Source organism: Ornithorhynchus anatinus, chromosome 5 (genome assembly GCF_004115215.2).
Source record: "Ornithorhynchus anatinus isolate Pmale09 chromosome 5, mOrnAna1.pri.v4, whole genome shotgun sequence".
Lineage (NCBI taxonomy): Eukaryota > Metazoa > Chordata > Mammalia > Monotremata > Ornithorhynchidae > Ornithorhynchus > Ornithorhynchus anatinus.
Window position 1 is genome coordinate 58,378,162 of NC_041732.1, and position 24,112 is coordinate 58,402,273.

General features: G+C 48.0%; 1 protein-coding gene across 2 annotated transcripts; it reads left to right on the top strand.

Annotated features, from left to right (window-relative positions):
- The first annotated feature begins 145 nt into the window (after positions 1 to 145).
- Positions 146 to 23,982, top strand: RER1 (retention in endoplasmic reticulum sorting receptor 1). 2 transcript variants are annotated; one of them, XM_001516085.6, is made up of 7 exons: positions 146 to 325; positions 10,927 to 11,014; positions 11,690 to 11,794; positions 17,813 to 17,912; positions 19,724 to 19,802; positions 20,452 to 20,587; positions 22,822 to 23,982. In XM_001516085.6, exons 2-7 carry the CDS (start codon positions 10,934 to 10,936, stop codon positions 22,909 to 22,911), a joined length of 591 nt encoding a protein of 196 aa, XP_001516135.1. In that variant the 5' UTR covers positions 146 to 325; positions 10,927 to 10,933; the 3' UTR covers positions 22,912 to 23,982. The 2 variants fall into 2 exon arrangements, with proteins under 2 accessions (XP_001516135.1, XP_028921731.1); XM_029065898.2 differs by lacking the exon at positions 11,690 to 11,794.
- Positions 23,983 to 24,112: the final 130 nt, after the last annotated feature.

The following is a 24,112-nucleotide window of genomic DNA, read 5'->3' on the forward strand; positions in this document are numbered from 1 at the left end:
TAGGGGGCGTGGCCTCGGCCCCTCCCCGGGGGAGAAGCCCCACCACCCAGAGGCCTCACCGCGCATGCGCCTTCCACCCTGGCCTTTTTTTTTTCCCCCTCTCCAACTGGGAAGACCGGAAGCGGAAGTGGCTCCGCCCCTGGGCTTCCATCTTGAATGGGCGAGAGGAGGGCCTGAGGAGAATTAGGGGCGGGTGAGGGGAAGCGGAAGTGCTCGCTGGCAGCCTCCCCGCAGGCCGACCCGCCCGGCCTCCTCCTCCCGCTCTCCCCGCCCTCTTTCCGGTGGCTCCGAGGGGACAGCAGCCGGGCCGCGGTGGAGCGACGAGGTGCGGTGAGAGGCGGCGGGGCCTAGGCCCGGGGCGGCCCGTTGGCGTGGCCTGCCCCCCCCCCCCGCGCAAAGGATGACGGGGCCTAGCTTGGCCTTGGCCTCTGGGCCCTTCCCCCAGAGCTCACCCCCTCCAGGAGGCCTTCCCACACTCAGCCCTCCCTCTGCTCTTCCTCTCGGCTTCACAGCTGCCCATCCCCTTGCCCCCACCTCCCACCTCCCCCAAACTATCTCCCTTCCCTCTCCCAAGTCCTCCTCAGAGCCCCCCTCCTCCTCCTCCCCCTGCGCTTCCCCCTTCCCCTCCCCACAGCGCTGCTGCAGATCTCCCCATCTCATTCACTAATTAATGTTGGTATTCGTTAAGCGCTTACTAGGTGCAGAGCACTGCTCTAAGCGCTGGGGGAGATCCAGGGTCATCAGGCGGGCCCTCGTGAGGCTCACAGTCTTCATCCCCATTTTACAGAGGAGGGAACTGAGGCCCAGAGAAGTGACTTGCTGCTGACAAGTGGCAGAGCTGGGATTCGAATCCATGACCTCTGACTCCCAAGCCCGGGCTCTTTCCACTGAGCCTCGCTGCTTCTCAATGCCCTCCCTCCTCACCTCCTCCAAACTATCTCCTTTCCCCTCTCCCAAGCCCTCCTGAGAGCCCCCCTCCTCCAGGAGGCCTTCCCAGCCCTCCCCATCCCCTTCCCTCTGCTCTTCCTCCTTCCCCCCAGCGCTGCTGCAGATCTCTCTCTCTCATTCATTACTCTGTCTTCTTAATCATTCATTTATTCATTCAATAGTATTTACTGAGCGCTTACTATGTGCAGAGCACTGGACTAAGCGCTTGGAATGGACAAATCGGCAACAGATAGAGACAGTGCGTCTATATCTATGATTCTATTTATTTTGTTAATGAGGTGTCCATCCCCTTGGTTTTATTTATTGCGATTAAGTTGTCTTGTTTTTGTCTGTCTCCCCCGATTAGACTGTGAGCCCGTCATTGGGCAGGGACTGGCCCTATCTGTTGCCGAATTGTCCATTCCAAGCGCTTAGTCCAGTGCTCTGCACATGGGAAGCGCTCAATAAACACGATTGAATGAATGAATGAAAGATTCTGTTGATCTATTTGGACGGTATTGACGCCTCTCGGACTTGCTTCCCTGTCTGTCCCCCGCTCCTTTTAATAATAATGATGGTATTTGTTAAGTGCTTACTATGTGCAAAGCATTGTTCTAGTCACGATGATGGTATTTGTTAAGTGCTTTCTATGTGCAAAGCACTGTTGTAATAATGATGATGGTGTTTAAGCACTTACTGTGTGCAAAGCACTGTCCTAATAATGATGATGGTATTTGTTAAACGCTTACAGTGTGCAAAGCACTGTTCTAATAATGACGATGGTGTTTAAGCACTTACTGTGTGCAAAGCACTGTCCTAATAATGATGATGGTATTTGTTAAATGCTTACTATGTGCAAACTGTTCTAATAATGATGATGGCATTTAAGCGCTTACTATGTGCAAAGCACTGTTCTAATAATGATGATGGTATTTGTTAAGGGCTTACTATGTGCAAAGCACTCTTCTAATAATAGTAATGATGATGGTATTTGTTAAGCGCTTACTATGTGCAAAGCACTCTTATAATAATGATGGTATTTGTTAAGGACTTACTATGTGCAAAGCACTGTTCTAGTAATAATGATGATGGTATTTGTTAAGCGCTTACTGTGTGCAAAGCACTGTTATAATAATAATGATGGTATTGGTTAAGAGCTTACTATGTGCAAAGCACTGTAATAATAATAATGGTATTTAAGCTCTTACTCTGTGCAGAGCACCGTTCTAATAATGATGATGGCATTTGTTAAGCACTTACTATGTGCCAAGCACTATTCTAAGCACCGGGGGTAGTACAAGGTAATCAGGGTGTCCCACGTAGGGCTCACAGGCTTCATCCCCATTTTACAAATGAGGGAACTGAATAATTTTATACTTTCCAAGTGCTTAGCATAAGGCTCTGCACCCAGTAAGCGCTAAATAAATACGACCGAGTGAATGAATGCATTCCCCGGGCTTGTCCTGCGATCGTCTTTCCTCTCTTCGCCCCCACTTCAGAGGCCCATTCGGTTGCCCCCGCACCCCCTCAGACAAAAATAATAATGTTGGTATTTATTAAGCTATGTGCCAAGCACTGTTCTGAGCACTGGGATAGATACAGTGTAGTCAGGTTGTCCCTCGTGGGGTTCACAGTCTTAATCCCCATTTTCCAGTTGAGGGAACTGAGGCACAGAGAAGTGAAGTGATTTGCCCAAGGTCACACAGCTGACAAGTGGCGGAGCCGGGATTGGAACCCACGACCTCAGACTCCGAAGCCCGCGCTCTTGCCCCTGAGCCACGCTGCTGCTCCTTCACCTCTTTCCCCCCCCCGACTACCCAAGGTCGAGGGGGTTTGGGGTGGCCGACCCCCCTCCCTTCCTGGCTCGTAGCCCGTTGTTGGGTAGGGATTGTCTCTATCTGTTGGTGAATTGGATTTTCCAAGCGCTTAGTACAGTGCTCCGCACATAGGAAGCGCTCAATAAATACAAATGAATGAGTGAATGTGGACTTGGACTGACCCGGTGTCATTTGACGCCGCAATTAACTCCCTAGTTTGACAGCACGACCTTTGGGAATCTTCCATTCTCCTGCTCTCACACCCTCTCCTCTTCTCCCTCCCTCTGCCCCCCGGGGTTTCCATCTTTCTAGTAGGTGGGTTGGATTGTACTGCACCCAGTAAGCGCTCAGTAAATACCATTGAATAGTCCTAGACACCCCTCAAATGCTAATGAACTAATTTCGTGGTGGGCGGGGAGTCGTGTCTACCTGCTCTGTTGTGGTGTACTTTCCCAAACGTGTAATACAGTGCTCTGCACACAGTAAGCACTCAATAAATACGATTTTTTTGGGTTGCAGGGACTTATTTTAGCATTTTCCCCTCATTAAGGGCAGGGAACCTGTCTGCTTATTCTCTCCCAAGTGCTTAATACAGTGTTCTGCACACAGTAGGCATTCAATAAATATGATTGGTTGCAGGGATTTTTTCTAGCATTTTCTCTCTAGACTTTAAGCTCATTATGGACAAGGAACCTATCTGGCTCATTCTCTCCCAAGTGCTTAGTACAGTGCTCTGCACAGAATAAATGCTCAATAAATACCACTGATGGATTGATTTCCCTCCCCGGCTTCCCTTGGTTTCTCAATTTTTTGCAGGCCCAGATCAGCCCCTGAGCTTCATCCTTGGTATAAATGTATAGTTAAAATTATAACAACTGACATTTTTAATGGTATTGGTTAATTGCTTATTATGTGCCAGGTACTGTACTAAGCTCTGAGGTTGATACAAGCAAATCAAGTTGGACACAGTCCATGTCCCACACGGGACACACAGTCTTTATGTCCCATTTTTATAGATGAGGGAAGGGAGGCACAGAGGAAGTGAAGTGACTTTCCCAAGGTCACACAGCAGACAAGTGGCGGAGATGGAATTAGAACCCAGGGCCTCTGACTCCCAGGCCCGTGCTCTTTCCAAGCATTTACTCTGTGCCAAGCACTGAATCGAGTGCTGGGATAAATACAATTTGTGCTATCTTCTGTTATAAGAACCAGTTGGAAATCTCATCCAGGAAGCCCTCTTGTCTCAGTAGTGTTGTGCCGCGTTCTTTAGACTGTCTTTCTCCCGATGTGCACTCATCACAAATCAAGCTGGGGTATCGTGGCTCAGTGGAAAGAGCATGGGCTTGGGAGTCAGAGGTCATGGGTTCGAATCCCAGCCCTGCCACTTGGCAGCTGTGTGACTGTGGGCAAGTCACTTAACTTCTCTGTGCCTCAGTGACCTCATCTGTCAAATGGGGATGAAGACTGTGAGCCTCACGTGGGGCAGTCTTATTACCCTGTATCTACCCCAGCGCTTAGAACAGTGCTCTGCACATAGTAAGCGCTTAACAAATACCAACATTATTATTATTGGTTCTGTTTTAAAGTGCCCACGAGCAGCCCAGCTCTTTATGTGGCCAGTTCAATTAAACTACTAGTGATAATAGTATTAAGAATATACTGTGTGCCAAGTATTTTACCCTGTGCTGGGAAAGACTGTGCAAGTGGGATTTGAACTCAGACCCTGTCCCTAGACTGGGGTCGCCATCTCTGAAGTAGTTGAACGAGAAGCGGCAACGTCCAGTGGATAGAGCCCGGGCCCGGGAGTCAGGAGGTCTGGGGTTCTTATCCCGGCTCCCGTCTCTTGTCCGCTGTGTGACCCTGGGCAAGTCACTTAACTTCTGTGCCTCAGTTACCTCATCTGGAAAATGGGGATTAAGACTGTGAGCCCCACATGGGACCGAGACTGCGTCCAACCCGGTTTGCTTCTATCTACTCCAGCTCTCAGTACAGTGCCTAGCACATAGTAAGCACTTAAGAAATACAACTGTTAGTATTATGAAGTGTTGAGTAATGAAACGGAAAATGTACTGTAATGTGTTCTTTTTGTAATAGCTTAAAAAGAACGAAAATATCACAGCGTAACAGCCTCCAGTTGTAATATGCTATTATATTTTTTAAAAATGATGCTATCATATTGGCCAGAAACATAGAGGGGAGAGCATCAGTTGTTCTAGGACTTATTGCGGGGTGGAGGGGGGGTGATCTTTAGCTGCTCCATTGATGAAAAGTTTGTCTGTGAAATCAATCAGCTGATGGCATTAATTGAGTGCTTACCTTGTGCAGAGCGCTGTACTAAGCGCTTTGGAGATTGCGGTATTACAGAATTAGCGGAAGCATTCTCTGCCCAGGCTAACAGTCTAGAGGGAAGCAGCAAGACTGACAGAGTAAAGTACACTTTGCAAGATGAATTTCTTCTTATTTATATGAAAATCAAGGTGGTCATCTTTAGGGTTTAATAAGTGCCTTCATGCTTAAAGAGTTGTGTGATCTTTCAGTTGAGAAAAAGGCCCCGTATTTTTATTGTTAGATTTGGCGTCTTCCTGCTTTCTCCTGTGTTATTTTAGTGAATAAGGCCACTTTTGTCACCCAATTGTGTTTCTGAATGGAAAGTGGCCTTACAGGTTTGTTGTATTTGCAAGGCCCGTATTACCTTGAAAGGCAGATCCAGATCCAGTGACTTGTTCACTCACTTGCTGTCTGCGTTGATTTAGCATTAAAGCCATCACCAAACAAGTATCATCACTTTGCCCTCTCCCTTAAGACTTTTAAGGGTTGGAAGATTAGGTGACCGAGATTGGGTTTTTATTTCTGGATTCGTGAAGCGTAAGGGCTTTTGTACTTTGAAACTTCATTTTTATCATAGTCATCAGGTGACACAGCTAAATTATCAGTCAATCAGTTGTATTGGAGGGCTTACTGGGTGCAGAGCACTGAACTGAGCACTTGAGAAAGAACAATAGAACAGAGTTGATAGGTAGGTTCCCTGCCCACAATGAGCAGTGACAAAAATATCCTATAATACCTCTATCCTAATATTGTGAAATGCTTTGAGTAGTAATTCATCCTTTCAATCTGTAGAGGCCTTTTTTAAAAACAATCTAGAAGCAGTAGTGGAGGTGTCCAGAACTCAATGCAGTTCAGTCTGTTTAGTGTAAAATGTGTCAAAGGGAAACTGAACGTCTAGGTCCTGAATTAGGGGGACGAGGGGCTTTGAGAAACATAGTGGGAGGATTAAGCAACAAGTCTTTCACATTCCGCTCCATTCTCGGAGGACTAAGCATTTTTTCAGACCCCATCAGGAAGTCGAATGCGGCTATTGCCCGCATGGTCTAAGCGGAGAGAGGTAAAGCCGCTTATTAATGCATAGAAAACTGGTGTTTGTGAACATTATTGTACTGTGCCTGTTTGGGGATTTTTTAATATTTTTATTTTTTTAAAGCCATGAAAAGTTTGCCCCTTGTTATGAAAGCCTGGGCAGAGAGAACATGCCAAGTAGTCAGGACCCTATCCCGACCTTGCACGGGCCCTGGGCAAGTGGACGCCAAATGTCCATTCTCGGGAGGGGCCGGCGCCCCGATCCTCCCGGGCCCGCTTCCCTCCCTGCCATTCTTGGGGAGAGCTCACCTCCTCCAAGAGGCCTTCCCAGACTTAGCTTCCCCTTTTCCCTCTGCTCCCTCTGTTGCCTCTCTGCCCACCTCTCTTCACCTCCCCTCGGCTAAGCCCCCTTTCCCTCTGCTCCTCCCCCTCTCCCTTCCCTTCCCCTCAGCACTGTGCTCATTTGCTCATTTGTATATATTTTTACTACCCTATTTATTTTGTTAATGAGGTGTACATCCCCTTGATTCTATTTATTGCTATTGTTTTCGTCTGTCTGTCTCCCCCGATTAGACTGTAAGCCCGTCGATGAGCAGGGATGGTCTCTATCTGTTGCCGAATTGTACATTCCAAGCGCTTAGTACGGTGCTCTGCACATAGTAAGTGCTCAGTAAATACTATTGAATGAATGACTTTCACCCCAGAAAGCTGGGAGCAGTAGGGGAGGTTGTACTGGTCTGTTGAAGCGACCATACCGGTGGTCGGGTAGTGTCCCCGGGGCGGCTGTCGCAAGAGTGACCACAGCCTCCACGTCTCCCCTGACCGTCCTCTCCTGTCCGCCGAGCCCCTGTAGTCCAGCGGAGAACTCCTCCCGAAGGAGGGTGGAAACGAAATCTACTCGAGGCTAGTAACTGCCCACAGGAACGGGCGTCACTCGGTGCCTTCGCCCTCTTTCGATCTCCCAGCCTTCCAAATTGTTGTCGTCGAGCCAGCCCAGCCGGCGTTATTAGGGAGCTAAACTTTGGATCCACCCACAGTGGTGGATCCAGGAAGTACTGTCAAGTCCTCCCCTGCGAGGTCGCCTCAATATGGAACCTGATGATGTGGCACGGTTAGGAAGCTCAGAGTCCATTGTCATTCTTCAATTGAGTTCGACCGGGGTTGCCAAGTTTACCCATTCCCGATTGAAGAGCCAGTCCGTGGCCGTGGAAACTCCCAACTTCCGTGGCGAAAGGGGAAATCTGCAGTTTTCCCCTTAGATGACTTTTCCAGAGGAGCACCTTAAGAAGGCAGCTTGGTGTAGTGTTCGGTTCTAATGAAGGCTCTATTTTATTCTGGGCATTTCCAGGCTGTGGTGACCTCGATTTACTACCTTGAGTTTATATAACCCCTTTCTTTCAGAGAAGCTCAGGGCTCCCGGCACTCTTGTGAGGTAAAACGAGGCAGGTATTGTTTTTATTCATTTTGTAGTTTGTGAAACTGAGGCCCAGAAGTTTAGTGACTTGACTGAGGTCAAAGTGCTAGAGGCAGAACTGAAACTAAAGCTCAGGTCTTCCGATTTCCAGCTGAGCGGTCCTTCCTGCAGACTAGGCCACTTCACGTTTATACCCACCGCTTGTTTGCCAGGGACGTTCGGAGGCTCCGGAAACGGAGCTCGGAGGGTTTTACGAGGTGTGGTTGAAAATAATATTAACGGTGGTATTTGTTAAGCGCTTACTATGTGCAGAGCACTGTTGCTGGGGGAATACACGGTAAACAGGTTGTCCCACGTGGGGCTCATGGTTTTTAACCCCCATTTTACAGAGGAGGTAACTGAGGCACAGAGAAGTTAAGTGACTTGCCCAAAGTCACCCAGCTGGCAAGCGGCGGATCCTGGATTCGAACCCATGACCTCTGACTCCCAAGCCCAGGCTCTTTCCACTGAATATTTACTGGCCACGTCGGAGTTCCGAGCGTCTAAGTATTCGAAGCGCTTCAAGCAGGCATCCTGGTTCCCTGGGAAGGATAGCAGAGCGTGCCGGCTGTTTCTGCCGCAGCTTGTGCGTTTGGGTTTCCATCCTCGAGATCCTTTCATCCATTCATTCATTCAGTCGTATTTATTGAGCGCTTACTGTGTGCAGAGCACTGTACTAAGCACTTGGAATGTACAGTTCGGCAACAGAGGCAATCCCTGCCCAACAACGGGCCCACAGTCCAAAAGGGAGAGACAGACAACAAAACAAAACAAGTAATCAGGCATCGGTACCATCAAGATAAATAGAATCATAGATATATACACATCATTAATAGAATCAGTAGAGCAATAAATAATATGTACAAATATACACAGGTGCTTTGGGGAGGGGAAGGGGGTAGAGCAGAGGGAGGGAGAAAGGGGGTTGGAGAGGGGAGGAAGGGTTGGGGGGGAAGGAAGGGCTCAGTCTGGGAAGGCTTCCTGGAGGAGGTGAGCTCTCAGTAGGGCTTTCCACTTTAGGGCTTTCCACTTCTTGTCCTGGCCAGCGAGTGAATTGTGATTAGACTGTGAGCCCGTCCGTCATTGGGCAGGGATTGTCTCTATCTGTAGCCGAATTGTCCATTCCAAGCGCTTAGTACAGTGCTCTGCACAGGGTAAGAGCTAAATAAATACTATTGAATGAATGAATGGAGAAGCACAAAGATCTCAATCTGGAAGCAGCAGCCATATTGCAGCTCCACCTCCCTCTGAGAGGGGCAGGAAGGTGTCCTGCCCCATTTTCCGAAATTGCCCCTCTCCCCGTCTGCCCACCCACCCACAGAGAAGCGGCCTGGCTCAGCGGCAAGAGCCCGGGCTTGGGAGTCAGAAGTCGTGGGTTCTATTCCCGGCTCCGCCACTTGTCAGCTGCGTGACTTTGGGCGAGTCACTTCACTTCCCTGTGCCTCAGTTCCCTCATCTGTAAAATGGGGATGAAGACTGTGAGCCCCACGTGGGACAACCTGATGACCATGTGTCTCCCCCAGCTCTTGGAACGGTGCTCGGCACATAGTAAGCGCCTAACAAATACCATCATCCTCGCAGATCGGTAGGACAGTCATGTCTGTTCACTGGTGCCCAACAAATTAATCAGTCGTATTTATTAACAATCAGTCGAGTGGCCCGACGAATCCATCATTCAGTCATATTTATTATCGACCGATCAATGGTATTTACTGAGTGCTTACTGTACGCAGAGCACTATACTGTTTGAGAGAGTGCAACAGAATTGGCAGGTATGTTCCCTGCCCATCATGAGCTTATTTGGGTGCTTACCAAGTGCAGAATACTGTACTAGGTGCTTGGGAGAGTACTAAACCCCTTGTCCGTAATGAGCTTATTTATTGAGCAGCATGGCATAGTGGGTAGAGCACAGGCCTGGAGGCCAGAAGGTCATGGGTTCTAATCCCCGCTCTGCCGCTTATCTGCTGTGTGACCATGGGCAAGTCACTTGACTTCTTGGGGCCTCAGTTCCCTCATCTGTAAAATGGGAATTGAGACTTTGAGCCCCACGTGGGCCAGAGATTGTCCAACCCCATTTGCTTGTATCCACCCCAGTGCTTAGTTCAGTGCCTGGCACATGGTAAGCGCTTAACCAGTACCGTTATTATAGAGCACTTACTTTGTGCAGAGCACTGTGCTCAGCACATGGGAGAATACAACTTAATAGTTGGTAGACATGTTCCCTGCCCACAATAAGCTTACAGTCTAGAGGCGGGGATGGACATTTATATAAATTAATAATAATAATAATGTTGGTACTTAAGCGCTTACTATGTGCAGAGCACTGTTCTAAGTGCGGGGGTAGATTTTGCAGGGTAATCAGGTTGTCCCATGTGAGGCTCACAGTCTTAATCCCCATTTTCCAGATGAGGGAACTGAGGCACGGAGAAGTGAAGTGACTTGCCCGCAGTCACACAGAAACAGCGTGGCTCAGTGGAAAGAGCCCGGGCTTGGGAGTCAGAGGTCATGGGTTCGAATCCCGGCTCTGCCACTTGTGTGACTGTGAGCAAGTCACTTCATTTCTCACTGCCTCAATTACCTCATCTGTAAAATGAGGATTAACCGTGAGCCTCACGTGGGACAACCTGATTACCCTGTAACTACCCCAGCGCTTAGAACAGTGCTCTGCACAAATCCCAACATTAAGTGGCAGAGTCGGGATTCGAACCCAAGGCTTCTGACTCCCAAGCCCGTGCTCTTTCCACTGAGCCATTAAGGGTATGGATACTGGTGCTGTGGGGCAGAGGGATGGGTGAATAAAGTGAGCAAATCCAAATGCAAGGGTCAAGCCATCCGTCTTTCGTTTCCCTTCTTGACGCCTTTCCTGAGCAGATGGTGTCATAAAATATCCCAACGGTGCTGAAAAGTGTCCTGCCTACATGCCAAGGGCATCATCAACACACTGCCGTACGCAAAATCCTGGCACCGGGCCTTGGCAGTGAACACAAAGTCCTGGTCCCCGATGAGTGTAACAGTTCTTCTCTTGAGATTGAGTGGGAGAGAGAATAGATTTTTTTTAATTTTGGGTCATCAAGAACTTAATCCACAGTTCCTGCGTCTTCACAATTCTAGTACCTGAAGTTGTTAGATCCATTGGGGTTTTTGTATTTTTCATTTTCCCATCATCCAAGTCGTCTCGTCACCAGAATAAGATATTTCTTCATAAGTATTCTTCAGAAATAAAAAGGGATCAGTTGGGTTAAAGTTTTTCCAGAAGATATCTTTTCTGGGGGAGAAAAGTCTAATGTTTACAAAAATACTAAAATGTTTCAAAGTTGCAACTGTTTGGTTTTCTCTGTCCTAAGTAGTTCGGGATTTTTATTTTCCCCACAGCAACAGAATGTCAGAAGGGGACAGCGTTGGCGATTCCGTTCATGGGAAGCCTTCGGTGGTGTTCAGATTCTTCACAAGACTCGGACAGGTTGGATTAAAAAAACAAATAATTGTACCCAAAAGTTGTTCTTGAGTAAAGTAACTGAAATTTGGAGGAGTTGAGCAAACAAAGTTGTGTATACATAACATATGCATACATGCTGTCCTTCCACAGGGCTTGTTTTTGCTATGCATTTTGATTAGAACACTAGTAGGGAATAAGGGAATATTTTTCTCCAACACCACACATCTGGAGAGAGTGTGATTATGATGTGGAAAGAAATAGTTGTGTGTGCGGTGTTGCTCAAGTCCAAACTTTCCTTAATACGGGTACTCCCGGACCCTCGCTCGTGCGATATAAGAGAACCGAGTGTACCGTAAAGTTCTAAAGGTCTGTCTCAAAGACCCTCTGTCTGTACTTTTACTGGCAGAGTTACATATGTGTATATTACTGCATTTGAAAACCGTGATTCTTTTCCCTGGTGCATTAATTATTAAAAATCAAGATGGATTTTTCCATTTTTCAGAGTTTGTCGTTGCATGATGTAACGTGATCTTATTCTGCTATTTAACTGAGCTTTAAAAAAGGTATTTAAATATTGGGCGATATAACAGACGTAGCAAAAAAAGATATTCTTCCAGGGTTTGAAAAACTATGTTGGTTTGGGGGTCGAAGGGGCCACATTTGGCATATAACTTTTTTTGTTTTTGTTTGTCTTTTTAGATATACCAGTCTTGGTTAGACAAATCTACTCCTTACACAGCAGTGCGTTGGGTTGCGACTCTGGGTCTAAGTTTCATCTATATGATTAGAGTGTATCTATTGCAGGTAGGAAAAGCGAAAATGCCAATGAAATAACACTTTCCCTCGGTGGTATGTGCTGGGGAATTATTGGAGTGGAAATTGCCAACTGGTAATTTCAGTCATTAAACGGTTTGAACTTCTGATTTATATGGCGATGAACAAGCCTGTAGTTGGGAGTTGTCTTTTGAAAGAGAAGCAAGATTCAGAGCAGAAGCTCTTCACCCCGGGCAGCCTCCGAGATGATGGGTCAATCTTCCTCTGAGAGGGCAGTTCATCCCACAACATCTCCAGATTAATATCAATCAGTCGTACTTATTGAGCTTGTACTACGTGCAGAGCACTGGACTAAGCGCTTGGGAGAGTGCAACACACAGACTCAGCGGACACGTTCCCTGCCCATGACGAGCGTACGGTCCAGTGGATTCTATCCCAGAGGTTAGAGTTGACCTCCTTTAGGGGACCTCAGTCCACATTTCCACGGATCAGTTTTCTAGAGGAGGTGGAGACCCACTGGTCTGTTTTGTTAAGCAGCAAGTTTAATTTGGAATATCATGAGGAATGTCCTTAAAGTTGTGTCTTCAAACTGTTCGTTGCCGCTTCCAGCAGATACTAGTTTATAACCCTGCAGTCCTGAAAACAGTGTCCCTTTCCAGCGCATCCCTGATTTCAGATAAAAGTGGAAGCTGGTGTGCCTGTGGTCATAATAGAAAAATGAATAGTTCTTTGTGATTCAGATGGTTCAGAAGGTGTCAGTCTTCAAGGGCGACACTCTCTCAGGATTGAGAAACCCTAGATTATACTGCAGGCACCAAGAAAAGGTTGGGAAATTTTAATCAATACGTGGTATTGAGCACTTACTGTGTGTAGAGCACTGTACTAAGCACTTGGGAGAGTAAAATATAACAGAGTTGGTAGACATATTCCCTGCCCACCATAACTTTACAGTCTAGAAGCGGTGGGGGAAGAAATCTGCCTCCTGAAGGAACTCACAGCACTTTTCCTTGAGTTTGCTAGGGCTTTTCTAAACATCTCAGGGAGCTCCTTTCTTCCAGATTAAAATTTCCCCCAATTGTCCTTGGACCCTAGCCTGCTTTCCTTTTCCACCCAGGGAAAACCTATCGTCGCCAGATCCACCACTGGTAAAAATCCAAAAAGCTAAGGGACAAAGGGTTTTAGACAGTCCCTGGCTTCCAGGCATCTCCAGATCAAGCTTGTTGTGGGCAGGGAGCTTGTCCACTAATTGTGTTGTATTGTACTCTTCCAAGTGTTTAGTACAGTACATTAGTGTACTCGCCGCCGACCCCTGGCCCACGTTCTGCCGCTGGCCTGGAATGCCCTCCCTCCTCAAATCCAACAGACAGTTACTCTCCCCTCCTCCTCAAAGCCTTACTCAAGGCACATCTCCTCCAAGAGGCCTTCCCAGACTAAGTCCCACTTTTCCTCATCTCCCACTCCCTTCTGCATCGCATTAACTCACTTCCTTTGCTCCCGCCCCAAAGACTGTGAGCTTGGTATAGACAGGCAGTGCCACTGTTTATTGTTGTATTGTACTTTCCCAAGTGCTTAATACAGTGCCCTGCACACAGTAAGCATCCAGTAAATATGATTGAATGAATGAATATGCTGCATAATAAGTGCTCAGTAAATACCCTCGATTGATCTTGGGTGGAATTCATGGATGTTTGGGTCCCTGAAGAGCATTCTGAGCCACTTAGTGGTAAAAGCTGTTCAGGCTGAAAGATAAATACCATTATAGTAACTCTGAAATTTGGAGTTTAAAGGAGGCTGTTTCTGAAATGCAGAAGTATTAGAGTATGCTTGCAACAGCAAACCGTTTCAAGTAAGTTTCTGGAACATGCTAATGAATGACCGATAAGGTAGTCAGCATTCTGGAAGCACTCAGAATCAGTCAGTCGTATTTAATTAGTGCTTCCTGAGTGCAGGGCACTGTACTAAGCGCCTGGAAGAGTACAACACAATGTAGTAGACCCATTCCTTGCCCACGACGAGCTTACGGTCTGCAGAGTGACTCAAAACTGAATACCACGCTTGCTAAATGAAGGTCCCGATTATTATGAGTGGATACCCACCCTGAGGAGGAGGGAAGCTGTGTGTCTGCTTCTGGTGGGGATAGTTAATCTGAAACGTGGTTCTTGTCTTTCCTCTTGAAAACTAGCAACTGGTTGTCACTTACCAAGTGCCAATTCTTGAGCCTAGAGTCGGTTACACCCGGGTGGCTCTTAGGATCTTCGAGGGGGGGGAAGAGCAAAGGTTTGCCAAGACCGTTATCCCTTCCTAGAAAGTCGTGAGTTTCTATCTCAGTTATACTTTTGATATTTCCTAAGCGCTTACTATGTGCCAAGCACTGTTCTAAGCACTGGGGTAGATACAAGGCAATCAGGTTGGACGCAGTTCCTGTCTCACATGGGGTTCACAGTCTCAATCCCCATTTTACAGATGAGGTAACAAGCACAGAGAAGTTAAGTGACTTGTCTAAGGTCGCACAGCAGATAAGTGCCGGATCCGGGATTAGAACCCGTGACCTCAGACTCCCAAGCCCGTGCTCTTGCCACTCGGCCCCGCTGCTTCTCTGGAGCCAGTGAACTCCCACTTTAAAGAAAGATGATATTGATCGAGATCAGTTTATAACCCCTAGGCCCTGAGTAATTATATTGGTCTTTAAGTACTAAGCTTCCAGTCATTAAACCCTTTGACCTTCTGGGTACTTGGCTCTGAGCAAGGCTAAAGTTGGGAGTTGCCTTCCTTGAGGAGAAGAGAAACAAGATGCAGAGTTGAATGGACTTGGGAGCCCAGGTGCTGGAAGAGGGTTGAAACGGAAACCCAGGCTACATTCCGACCAACTGTGAGCCTCCAATTGAGAGGTGGTTGAATCAGGGTTGTGGGTATGGTAAGCAGTGGGAGGACTACTTCGTAGACAAGTCTTACTCTGGGGTTTAAAGATCCCCTTATGCCACCTCCCGCAAAGAAGGTGATTAGATTCTCATAACAGAAAAAGAAATGGGTCCCAAGAGGGTTAGGACTTGAGTCAGTGGCCCAGCCAGGAATAGAGTTCTGTTTCCATTCTGTCGATTTGCTGCTCGCTCCTGATTTTAGTGGTAGTAATAATAATTGTGATATTTGTTAAGCTCTTACTCTGTGCCAAGCACTGTTCTAAGCACTGAGGTAGATACAGGGTAATCAGGTTGTCCCAGGTGGGGTTCACAATTTTAACCCCCATTTTACAGATGAGGTAACTGAGGCTCGGAGAAGTTAAGTGACTTGCCCAAAGTCACACAGCTGATAAGTGGCGGAGCCGGGATTAGGACCCCTGACCTCTGACTCCGAAGCCCGGGCTCTTTCCACTAAGCCACTCTGCTTCTCCAGCTGGCCAGTAATGGACTTTAAGCCCGTTGTGGGCAGGGAATGTTTCTGTTTAGTTTTACTTTGTACTCTCCCAAGCACTTAGTACAGTACTCTGCACACACTAAGTGCTCAATAAATATGATTGAATGAGTGAGAGTAATGTCCTGTACTCAGGCCTTTTACATTCGGGGGGCTAAATTTGAATTTAAGGCTCTGTACCCCATGGGGTATAGTTTAACCTTGGAGATCCCGTCTTACCGCCCTCCAGCAGCTTGAGAGAAGGAGTGGGAAGGAGTGATAGGACAGGAGAGAGAGGGAATGTGATGAGTTGGTAAAATTGTCAGCGAGCTGAGTGGGATACTCCCACAAGTAGAATCGCAGCTGGGATTTGAGTCCCGGCAGAACGGCTGGTGTTTCCTCTGCTCGCCTTTCTGGACTCCAGTAGGAAAGGACTTGGGTGTCCCTGTCTCCTGGGTGGTTCTGCTCCCAAGCCTCTATCTAGGCATCACTCCTTTGCTCTCCAGCCAGCGCAGGAAAACCTTTATTTGAGAGTGTGCTAGCCCAGGAAAGTACACCTGGGAATGTGTCTGTTGTGTTCAGCGCTTAGAACAGCGCTTGGCACATAGTAAGCGCTTAACAAATACCATTATTCTCCCAAACGCTTTAGTAGGGTGCTCGGCACACAGTATGGACTCAATAACTAGGATTGATTGATTTGAGAGCTGGCTAGGAGCTACTCTTAGGGCATTTGTCTGGGCAGTGAATGTAGATTAAAAGCCATAGAAGAAGTCAACTAATAGTCATGTTAAATTCTTTTAATGATGAATGAAGTTAGCTACTAAAGGAAGTGTTGAGTGTACCAAAAGTTTTGAAAGATTGATTTTTCTGAGACTACCAAATAAGAATCCACTTGTAAGCATCTCTTCCCCCGTCCACCCCATCACTGCCTAGTAATAATAATATGTTAAGCGTTTCCTATGTGTCAAGCATTGTTCTAAGGGCTGGAGTAGAGACAAATCAATCAGGTCACAGTAGTCCCCGTTCCACATGGGGCTCACCACGTACGGAGGGAGACAGGTATCGTGTCCCCATTTCGCAGATGAAACGAAGGCATAGAGACATTGTGACTTGCCTAAAGTCATCCAGCAGGCAAATAGAGCCAGGATTGGAACCCAGAAAACTCTGACTCCTGGGAGCCTGGGCTGCCTCTCATCGGGAGAAGCAGCGTATCATAGTGGATAGAACACGGGCCTGGGAGTCAGAAGGTCATGGTTTCTAATCCCGGCTCTGCCACCTGCCTGCCGTGTGACCTTGGACGAGTCACTCCGCTTCTCCGATGCCGTTATTCCACGGCCAGGCCAAGCAGCCAAAGCAGCAGGGGGCCACCGGCCAACCCCGGCTCGAGCGGGGCTCTAGCAGACACAGGTTCTCCACGTATTTTTTTCTCTGGTCTCCACCTGAAACGATGGGCTGGCCTCTCTCATTTGGATTTCTCGACATTTAACATTTCATCTGTACGAGTCTCTGTGTCTTTGCGGACGATAGCCCTAGTCGTGGTCAGGGGTTGACCCCACCTTTCCCACCTTCCCTGGCACCCGTGGTGGATGGCGGCAGGCCAAGCCAAACTGCCTGCGTTCCCGGCAGCCAGCTAGAGCTTGGATGCCATGGCCTGTGCCCCTGTGGGCCGCCACCCCAGGGCTCTCCCATCTCTGGAGGCAACGCCGTGGGCCTGGAAGGGATCGGTAGGGCCGCAGCCAAAGCTGACCATTTTTGGACCGGAAGGAAGCAGACGGGACAGGGAGTCAGGGGACCAAAGTTCTCGCCCCCAGCTGGGCTGCTTGTCTGGTGACTTTGAGCAAATCCCGTAGCCTTTGTGGGCCTCATGGTCCTCATCTTTAAAATGGGGGTAAAGATAGCTGCTCTCCCTGCCTCTTAGACTGAGCACTGTCAGGTGATTTCATACCTCCAAGGTGCAGGGCGGAGACGGGCACCCAGGGAAAAGTCGGCAACAGATGTGAGTCAGAAGAAGGAAAGATCTTGGAAAACTCAGATGGGTGAGCACTTTCAACGGAAAAAGAAAACAGCAGCCAGTCCCCGAAAGAATTGTCTTTAAAACTCTGCCCGAGTCCAGAATGTAATAGTAGTAGTAATGAAAACTGTAGCTTTTGTTAAGCACTTGCTGTGTGCCAAGCAGTCTAAGTACTGGAAATAGATATATGATAATGAAAAGCAGAATGGCCTATGGACAGATCTGTGGATATGGAAGTCAGTGGACCTGAGTTCTAATCCTGGCTCCGCCACGTACCTGCTGTGTGACCTTGGGCAAGTCACTCTGCCTCACCGTGCCTCAGTTACCTCATCTGTAAAATGGGGGTAAGACGGTAGCCCTACAGGGGAAAGAGACTTTGCCCAATCTGAATATTTTGTATCTACGCCAGCGCTTCATTCAGAACCCGGCACAGCGCACTTAACAAATACCACAGTCAGGTCAGACACAGTCTCTGCCGCAAGTGGGGCTCACCGTCTAAGCGAGCGAAAGAACAGGTATTTAGAAGTACTCTTCATCCCATGAAAGAATAGTTCCAGAAATTGAAAGCTAGCCGTGGAACTGTTACGCTGATGTTGCTTGATGGTGAAGCTGTATTACAGAATCTCATTTTTCTCTTCTTCCCTCTCCAGGGTTGGTACATTGTGACATATGCCTTGGGAATCTATCACCTAAACCTTTTCATAGCTTTCCTCTCGCCAAAGGTAGATCCCTCCTTAATGGAAGACTCAGGTACGGTGGAGACCATCTTTGGTATTGCGTGTGGGCGGGGGCCTGTGGGAAGGCCAAACAGGCTTGCCAGCCTTTTCCCCTGGCTGGCAGACTCTTGCCCTTTCCAGTTGGCAGCTTTTTCTTTGGGCCGGGGTGAATGGCTGTCCGGGGAAAGCTCACACAGGTGCCTGAAGTGGGCAGGCTCGATGGCGTCGCCCAGGGGGTCGGAATACCCAGTCAGTCAGCTTTTCAGAATGGTGTGCCTTTCACAGATTTCCCGTCAGGGAGCCTGCAAAAGTTTAGCGTTCAGTGGCGTGCAGGAGACGCAGCTTCACACGGTTTCCTAGTACCGTGTGGAAAAACCGCCTCCGACCACCTCCGATTCCATTGGTGGCTTTGAAGACAAGGCCAGGACCTGGTTTTCTAATGAATGTACCAGTCGTCGTTCTGGTCGACTCACCTAGATGGCAGAGATCCAGCAACCCTTTGAATACCAGGAATGTGGAAAACAAGTTAGGCCAACGCTTGGTAGTTTATCCTAAAATAATTCTGCCGAATTCTCTGTGAACCTAATATGCTTGGCGAGATTGTTTGGCCATGCTAGTGGTATTTTATCTGAAAACTTATCTTTGGCTTGCATCATTTCATTTCAAGCATGTGATTTCAGTGGAGACCATTCCAGTAAAATATTCAGGTGAAATGAGCAGCAGCTTGATACAGCTAAAACTGTTCTTCCCCTCAAAATACCCCTATCCCCCCGCACCCCCAGATCCATAATAGGGCTCCAGTTGGGTGTTCTCAGAGAATTGAACCCAGTGAGAAAAGCATTATTGCATGTATTCTTTGCCTTCCAGGTGACTTTTGCACTTTTGAGTGGCTTAATCACTCATTTGTTATTGGGGCTAAAGCATTATTGACGACGTGTGCTTCAGCCTCCTCGTCGACCTCCTTGCCTCCTGTCTCTCCCTTCTCTAGTCCCCACTTCACTCTGCTGCCCATTTCATTTTTCTGAAAAACCACTCAGTCCACATCTCCCCTCTCTTCAAGAACCTCCAATGGATGCCCCTCCTCTTCCACATCAAACAGAAACTCCGTACTATCAGCTTGTGTCATCGATCTACCACAACTCAACCTTCACACTCTTCCTCTAAAGCCAACCTACTCACTGTACCTGGATCTCTTCTTTCTCACTTCTGTTCCCTTGCCCACATCTTCCCTCTGACCTGGAACTCTCTCCTCCTTCATATCTGACAAACCAAGCTCTCCCCACCTTCAAAGCCCTGCTAAAATCACATCCTCTGGAGGACTTTCCTGAATAAATCCTCATTTTCCTTATTTGCCCTCCCTTCTGTGTTGCCTTTGCACTTTGATCTGTACCTCTTAAGCACTTGATATTCACTCTACCCTCAGCCCCACAGCACTTAAGTACATATCCTTATTCTCCCCAATCTCCCATCCCTGTAATTCAATTTAATCAATCAGTAATATTTATTGAGTGCTTATTGTGTACTCTACTAAGCTCTTGAGAGAGTACAATATAACAGAGTTGGTAGAAATGTTCCCTGCCTACTGGGAGCGTACGGTCTAGAGGAATGTCTCGACTGCTAGTTCCCCCATCTGTCTCTACCTCTAGACCCTCTTAGGGTCTAGAGGGGGAGACTAAGCACCCTGTGGACAGGGATTGTCTCTCCCAACCATATTGGATCGTACTATCCCAAGCCCTTAATTCAGGGTTCTGCACACCGTAAACACTAACAAATACCATTGACCGATAAGTAACAGATATCAAAAGCTGTTGTGGTTTTGCATGGGATCTGCATCGTGTTTTTCAGATGATGGTCCTTCATTACCGACAAAACAAAATGAGGAATTCCGCCCCTTCATTAGAAGGCTGCCAGAGTTTAAATTTTGGTGAGTACATGGATGGAAACGCCTCGTCTTTGACTGCATTTAGTGTTTTACAAACCAGAAAGCTGTCGAGTATTAACTCAGAATAGTTAGCTGACCCACTGGATTGATTTCTTAATTGGGGAGACAGGTGCTCACACCCCTCAACTGGGGTCAGAGAGCCCAGCCTTCCTTCAGTGGGGACTGCGTTCCCCCTAAACCCTACTTCCAGGAAAATTCATGGGATACTACTAATTCACACGAGCGGGAAAACTTTCCCTAATTCTGCTATCGTGGTATTACCAAAGCACATAGCGGAAGTTTGCCTTAGCTGATCTCTGTGGGTATTTGTCTTTTGCCCACTATTTCAGAGGGTCTGACTATCCTCCTAGCTGTTGTTATTGGTTTGATTCCTCTGGGAGGGTGGCTTGAAATTCGGAAAGGAAACCTGGCTGCAGCAAAGCAGTTCTCAGCGCCGCGCGTGTTGTTCAGCGTAGATGGATTTGCGGCTCCGCGGCTCGAGTCTTTCTCGGAGTAACCGATGCTACTTTAGTTTCCCGGCGTGAGATTAGCATCTTGGAGAATCATTCGCGTCAGAAGCCCGGCGGCAAGGAACCTGGGCCTAAAAGCTAGAGGGGTTAATCGTTCTGTTCTTTGGTTTTTCTTTTGGAAGGCACTCTGCTACGAAGGGCATCCTCGTTGCTATGGTATGTACCTTCTTTGAAGCTTTCAACGTCCCAGTATTCTGGCCAATCCTTGTGATGTACTTCATCATGCTTTTCTGTATTACTATGAAGAGGCAAATCAAGGTAAAGTGCCCCGAGGAGGGATTAAACCCGGTTAGAGGATTTCGGGCAGAGTCCCTACCCGCGGCCGAACCAACCGGCCGTTCCTCGTCCGCGGTGGGCGGTGGCGCTCTACCGAGCCAGGGTTTTGAGAGGAATAGGATTGCCCCAAACTACAAGGGAAGTCATTGGCTCCCTGAAGGAGTAGTTGATGCGGCCTGAAGGAGAGGCGGCATCTCAGGCTCGGTCCCCCCACCCACCCCGCTGCCGGCCTCGCTGATCTCGAGGTGGATTCCGGGTGGGGTGGAGGGGCCCGGGTCTGGAGAAACCCTGGGCGAACGATACCATTAATAATAACGGTGGCATGCGTCGAGCGCTTACTATGTGCAAAGCCCTGTTCTAAGCCCTGGGGAGGATACAAGGTGATCAGGTTGTCCCACGTGGGGCTCCCGGTCTTACTCCCCATTTTACAGATGGGGTAGCTGAGGCACAGAGAAGTGAAGCGACTTGCCCAAAGTCACACAGCTGACACTGTTACTATCGCTGTCCCTCACAGTCGTTCCAGTCCAGTGAGGTCAGTGTACAAAAGGCTACCCCTAGGGACCTGCCGCCCCAGCATTGCGGCCTAGCGGATTCTCCAATGGTTACCCCTCTTCCTCCTCCGCATCAAACAGAAACTCTTCACGGTTGGCTTTAAAGCAGTCAGTCACCTCGCCCCCTCTTCCCACACCTCACTATTCTCCTACTATAACCCAGCCCGCACACTTTGCTCCTCTAATGCCAGTCTTCTCACTGTACCTCAGTCTCGCCCCGACCTCTTGCCCACATCCTGCCTCTGGCCTGGAACTCACTCCCTCTTCAGATCCGACAGACGATTACGCTTCCCCTCCGCACCTTCAAAACCTCTCTGAAGGCACAGCCCCTGCAAGAGACCTTCCCTGATTAAACCCTCCCGTCCCTTCTGCGTCACCCCGACTTGCTCCCTTTATTCGCCCCCATTCCCCACAGCACTTAGATACATATCTGTAATTGTGTAGTCTGTAGCTAAACTGTGTAACAGACACATTTCAGTGCTCTGCACATAGTGAGCGCTCAATAAATACTATTGAATGAATGAATTTCCTTGTCCACCGCGAGCATACAGTCTAGTGTCCGAAGGTCACATTGATTGCTGGTGAATTGGGCTGGATTATTCTCACTCGCAGTTTTGTTTCCTCTCACCCCTAAGCAGAAAACAGGGTCAGGCCACAAGTAGAGATGTTTTTCAAACCGCCCTGGCGGTCTGCCTGTTGTGGACCTAAGGGGAGACTGACGCACCTCGATGGGTCTTAAGTGTGCCTTCAGAGTTCAGTTCGTTGATCCGGTTAGAGAATTGATTCTGATTGTCATTGATGTAACAAAATCTGCTTTTATTTGCCTGCCAAAAACTTAGGTCCTCAAAAATGGGGTTGTAGGCTGTGTTGACCAAAAAAAAAGTTCTTTTGAAATCTATAAAAATGTTATGCGACAGAGACTTAGCTTGGAAATAACTCATGATCTGAATATAGGATTTAAAACGTATCACAAAACAGGGCTGTCTTTTATGTAGTCTTTTGTGCCTCCACAAGAGCGCCATGGCCTAACGGATAGAGCACGGGCCTGGCAGTCAGAAAGATCTGGGTTCTAATCCTGGCTCCGCCACTTGTATGCTGTGAAACCTCTGTGGCTTAGTTCCCTCATCTGTGAAGTGGGGATTAAGACTGTGAGCCCCATGTGGGACGGGACTGTATCTAACCTGATTAGCTTTTATCTCTCCCCACGCTTGAAACAGTGCTCGACCCACCGTAAGCGCTTAACACATCCTTTTTTTTTTTTACGCCCTTCCATCCTAAGGTTAATTTGTAAGCTTCTTCCGAGGGGCCATTTCCCATTCTTCGATAATACTCCTCTTCCCCCAAAGTACGGTCACCAGTCGGGCTTGCGCACCCTTGCTCACGAGATCCGAAGCTCACTAACAGAGGTCGCCTCTGAACGTGAAAGACAGAAAAATAGGAGCGTTCGGTGGACCAAAAGTATCGCTTCAGTATAAAGTCCCAGAAAAAATAAGCAGACACTTGTTAAACGTGATGAAACAAAAGAGGCGGTTAGTGTCGGTTCTGTCGATGTGCAGGAGCCTTTAATGGGCTTAAAAATTTCGGTCCCCTGGACCGAAGTGTGGGTTTGCTCGTCTGCGCAGCGGCTGTTTTGGCATGCAATAACCGCTGTCTCTTTCTCCGCAGCATATGATAAAGTACAGGTATATCCCGTTCACACACGGCAAGAGGAAATACCGAGGGAAGGAAGACATGGGAAAGACATTCGCTAGTTAGAAGCCGAACTGAACCCACCGCTCCACCCATAAATTCAAGAACGGTTTTTGAGCCATTGTAACAATGCCTTTTTTCTTCATATAAAGTAGATTATTACGAGGGAGTCAGATTTTCTTTTTTAAAAGGAGCTTCTATTACCTGTAACCGAAATGTCACAGAGGTTCTCTGAAGAAACTGGCGTTCTAACCAAATTGCATTGAGTTCATTTGGGGGACTGTCGGGTGTTTTTGAATTGATGAAGATGGCAGGACGGTGTGGGGTTAAAGGCTTCCCCTAGCAGCGGGTGGGGGTGGGGAGGGGACGGGGCGGGGGGACGCCGGGGGTGGTCAGCGGCTGCAAGTCGTCCCCCTCCCCCGCGGGCCCTGCCACCCCAGGAGCTGGAAATAAAACGGGGGGACAGGGAAGCCAGCTCGATGTTGTTTTCCGTTCCATAAACGTGCTCCCTTTGAGGCCTCCCGAGGTACGGACCTCCGGTTGTGGGGAGGCTGCCCCGGGGGTTGCTGGCCACCCCCCACCCCACCCCCCGCTCACCCCGAATCAGCAAGGGAATGAGAAATCTGTTCCCTGGGCCGTATTCTTGCTCCCTCCTTCGAGGACCGAGCCTTGGTACAGCAGGTGTTTTCAAATTCACATCAGTGTGTGGGGTTCTAATGCCAGTTTCCTAACTGCATCTCCCTGGAGGTGTTCAAGTTGGGCTCTTTCATAATGACTCAAAACTTTGTTCTTAACTATCATGATTTTTCTCAAGGGCCTGGAATTACAAATATATATATATATACACATATATATATTTTAATTGTTATTAGTTGGAAATTATTTTGACATGTTTCTTTGATACTTACAGAGGTTTGTTTTTTGATTAACTTAAGTTTGCTTCAGGCAACCCCTTCAGAACACAACAGAACTGGCAACGGCAGATGCCCTGTGGGTTTTAACACGCATCTTTTCATTTTCTATGGAAAAAAAGAGAGGAATATGACCTGCATGTAAACTTTTTGATGTGATACAGCTATAAAAATTTTATTAAGTGACTTTTTAATTCCAAACTTTATTAAAGACAGTGTCCCCTTTCTTGTGTTAGTCTTTATATGAAAACACTTCAGTACCTTACACGTTATTTGAGAGCAAACCCCGAAAAATCCCCCCCTCCCCCAGCCCGGTCAAAACCAGATCACCCTTTAGGGGGAAGGGGGTGGGAGAG

Excerpts from the sequence above, each read along its gene's own strand:
- RER1 (XM_001516085.6), top strand. The coding sequence starts at position 10,934 with ATGTCAGAAGGGGACAGCGTTGGCGATTCCGTTCATGGGAAGCCTTCG. Across the intron at positions 11,795-17,812 it reads TTAGAGTGTATCTATTGCAG|GGTTGGTACATTGTGACATA; the intron begins GTAGGAAAAGCG and ends TTCCCTCTCCAG. Across the intron at positions 19,803-20,451 it reads CTGCCAGAGTTTAAATTTTG|GCACTCTGCTACGAAGGGCA; the intron begins GTGAGTACATGG and ends TTCTTTTGGAAG.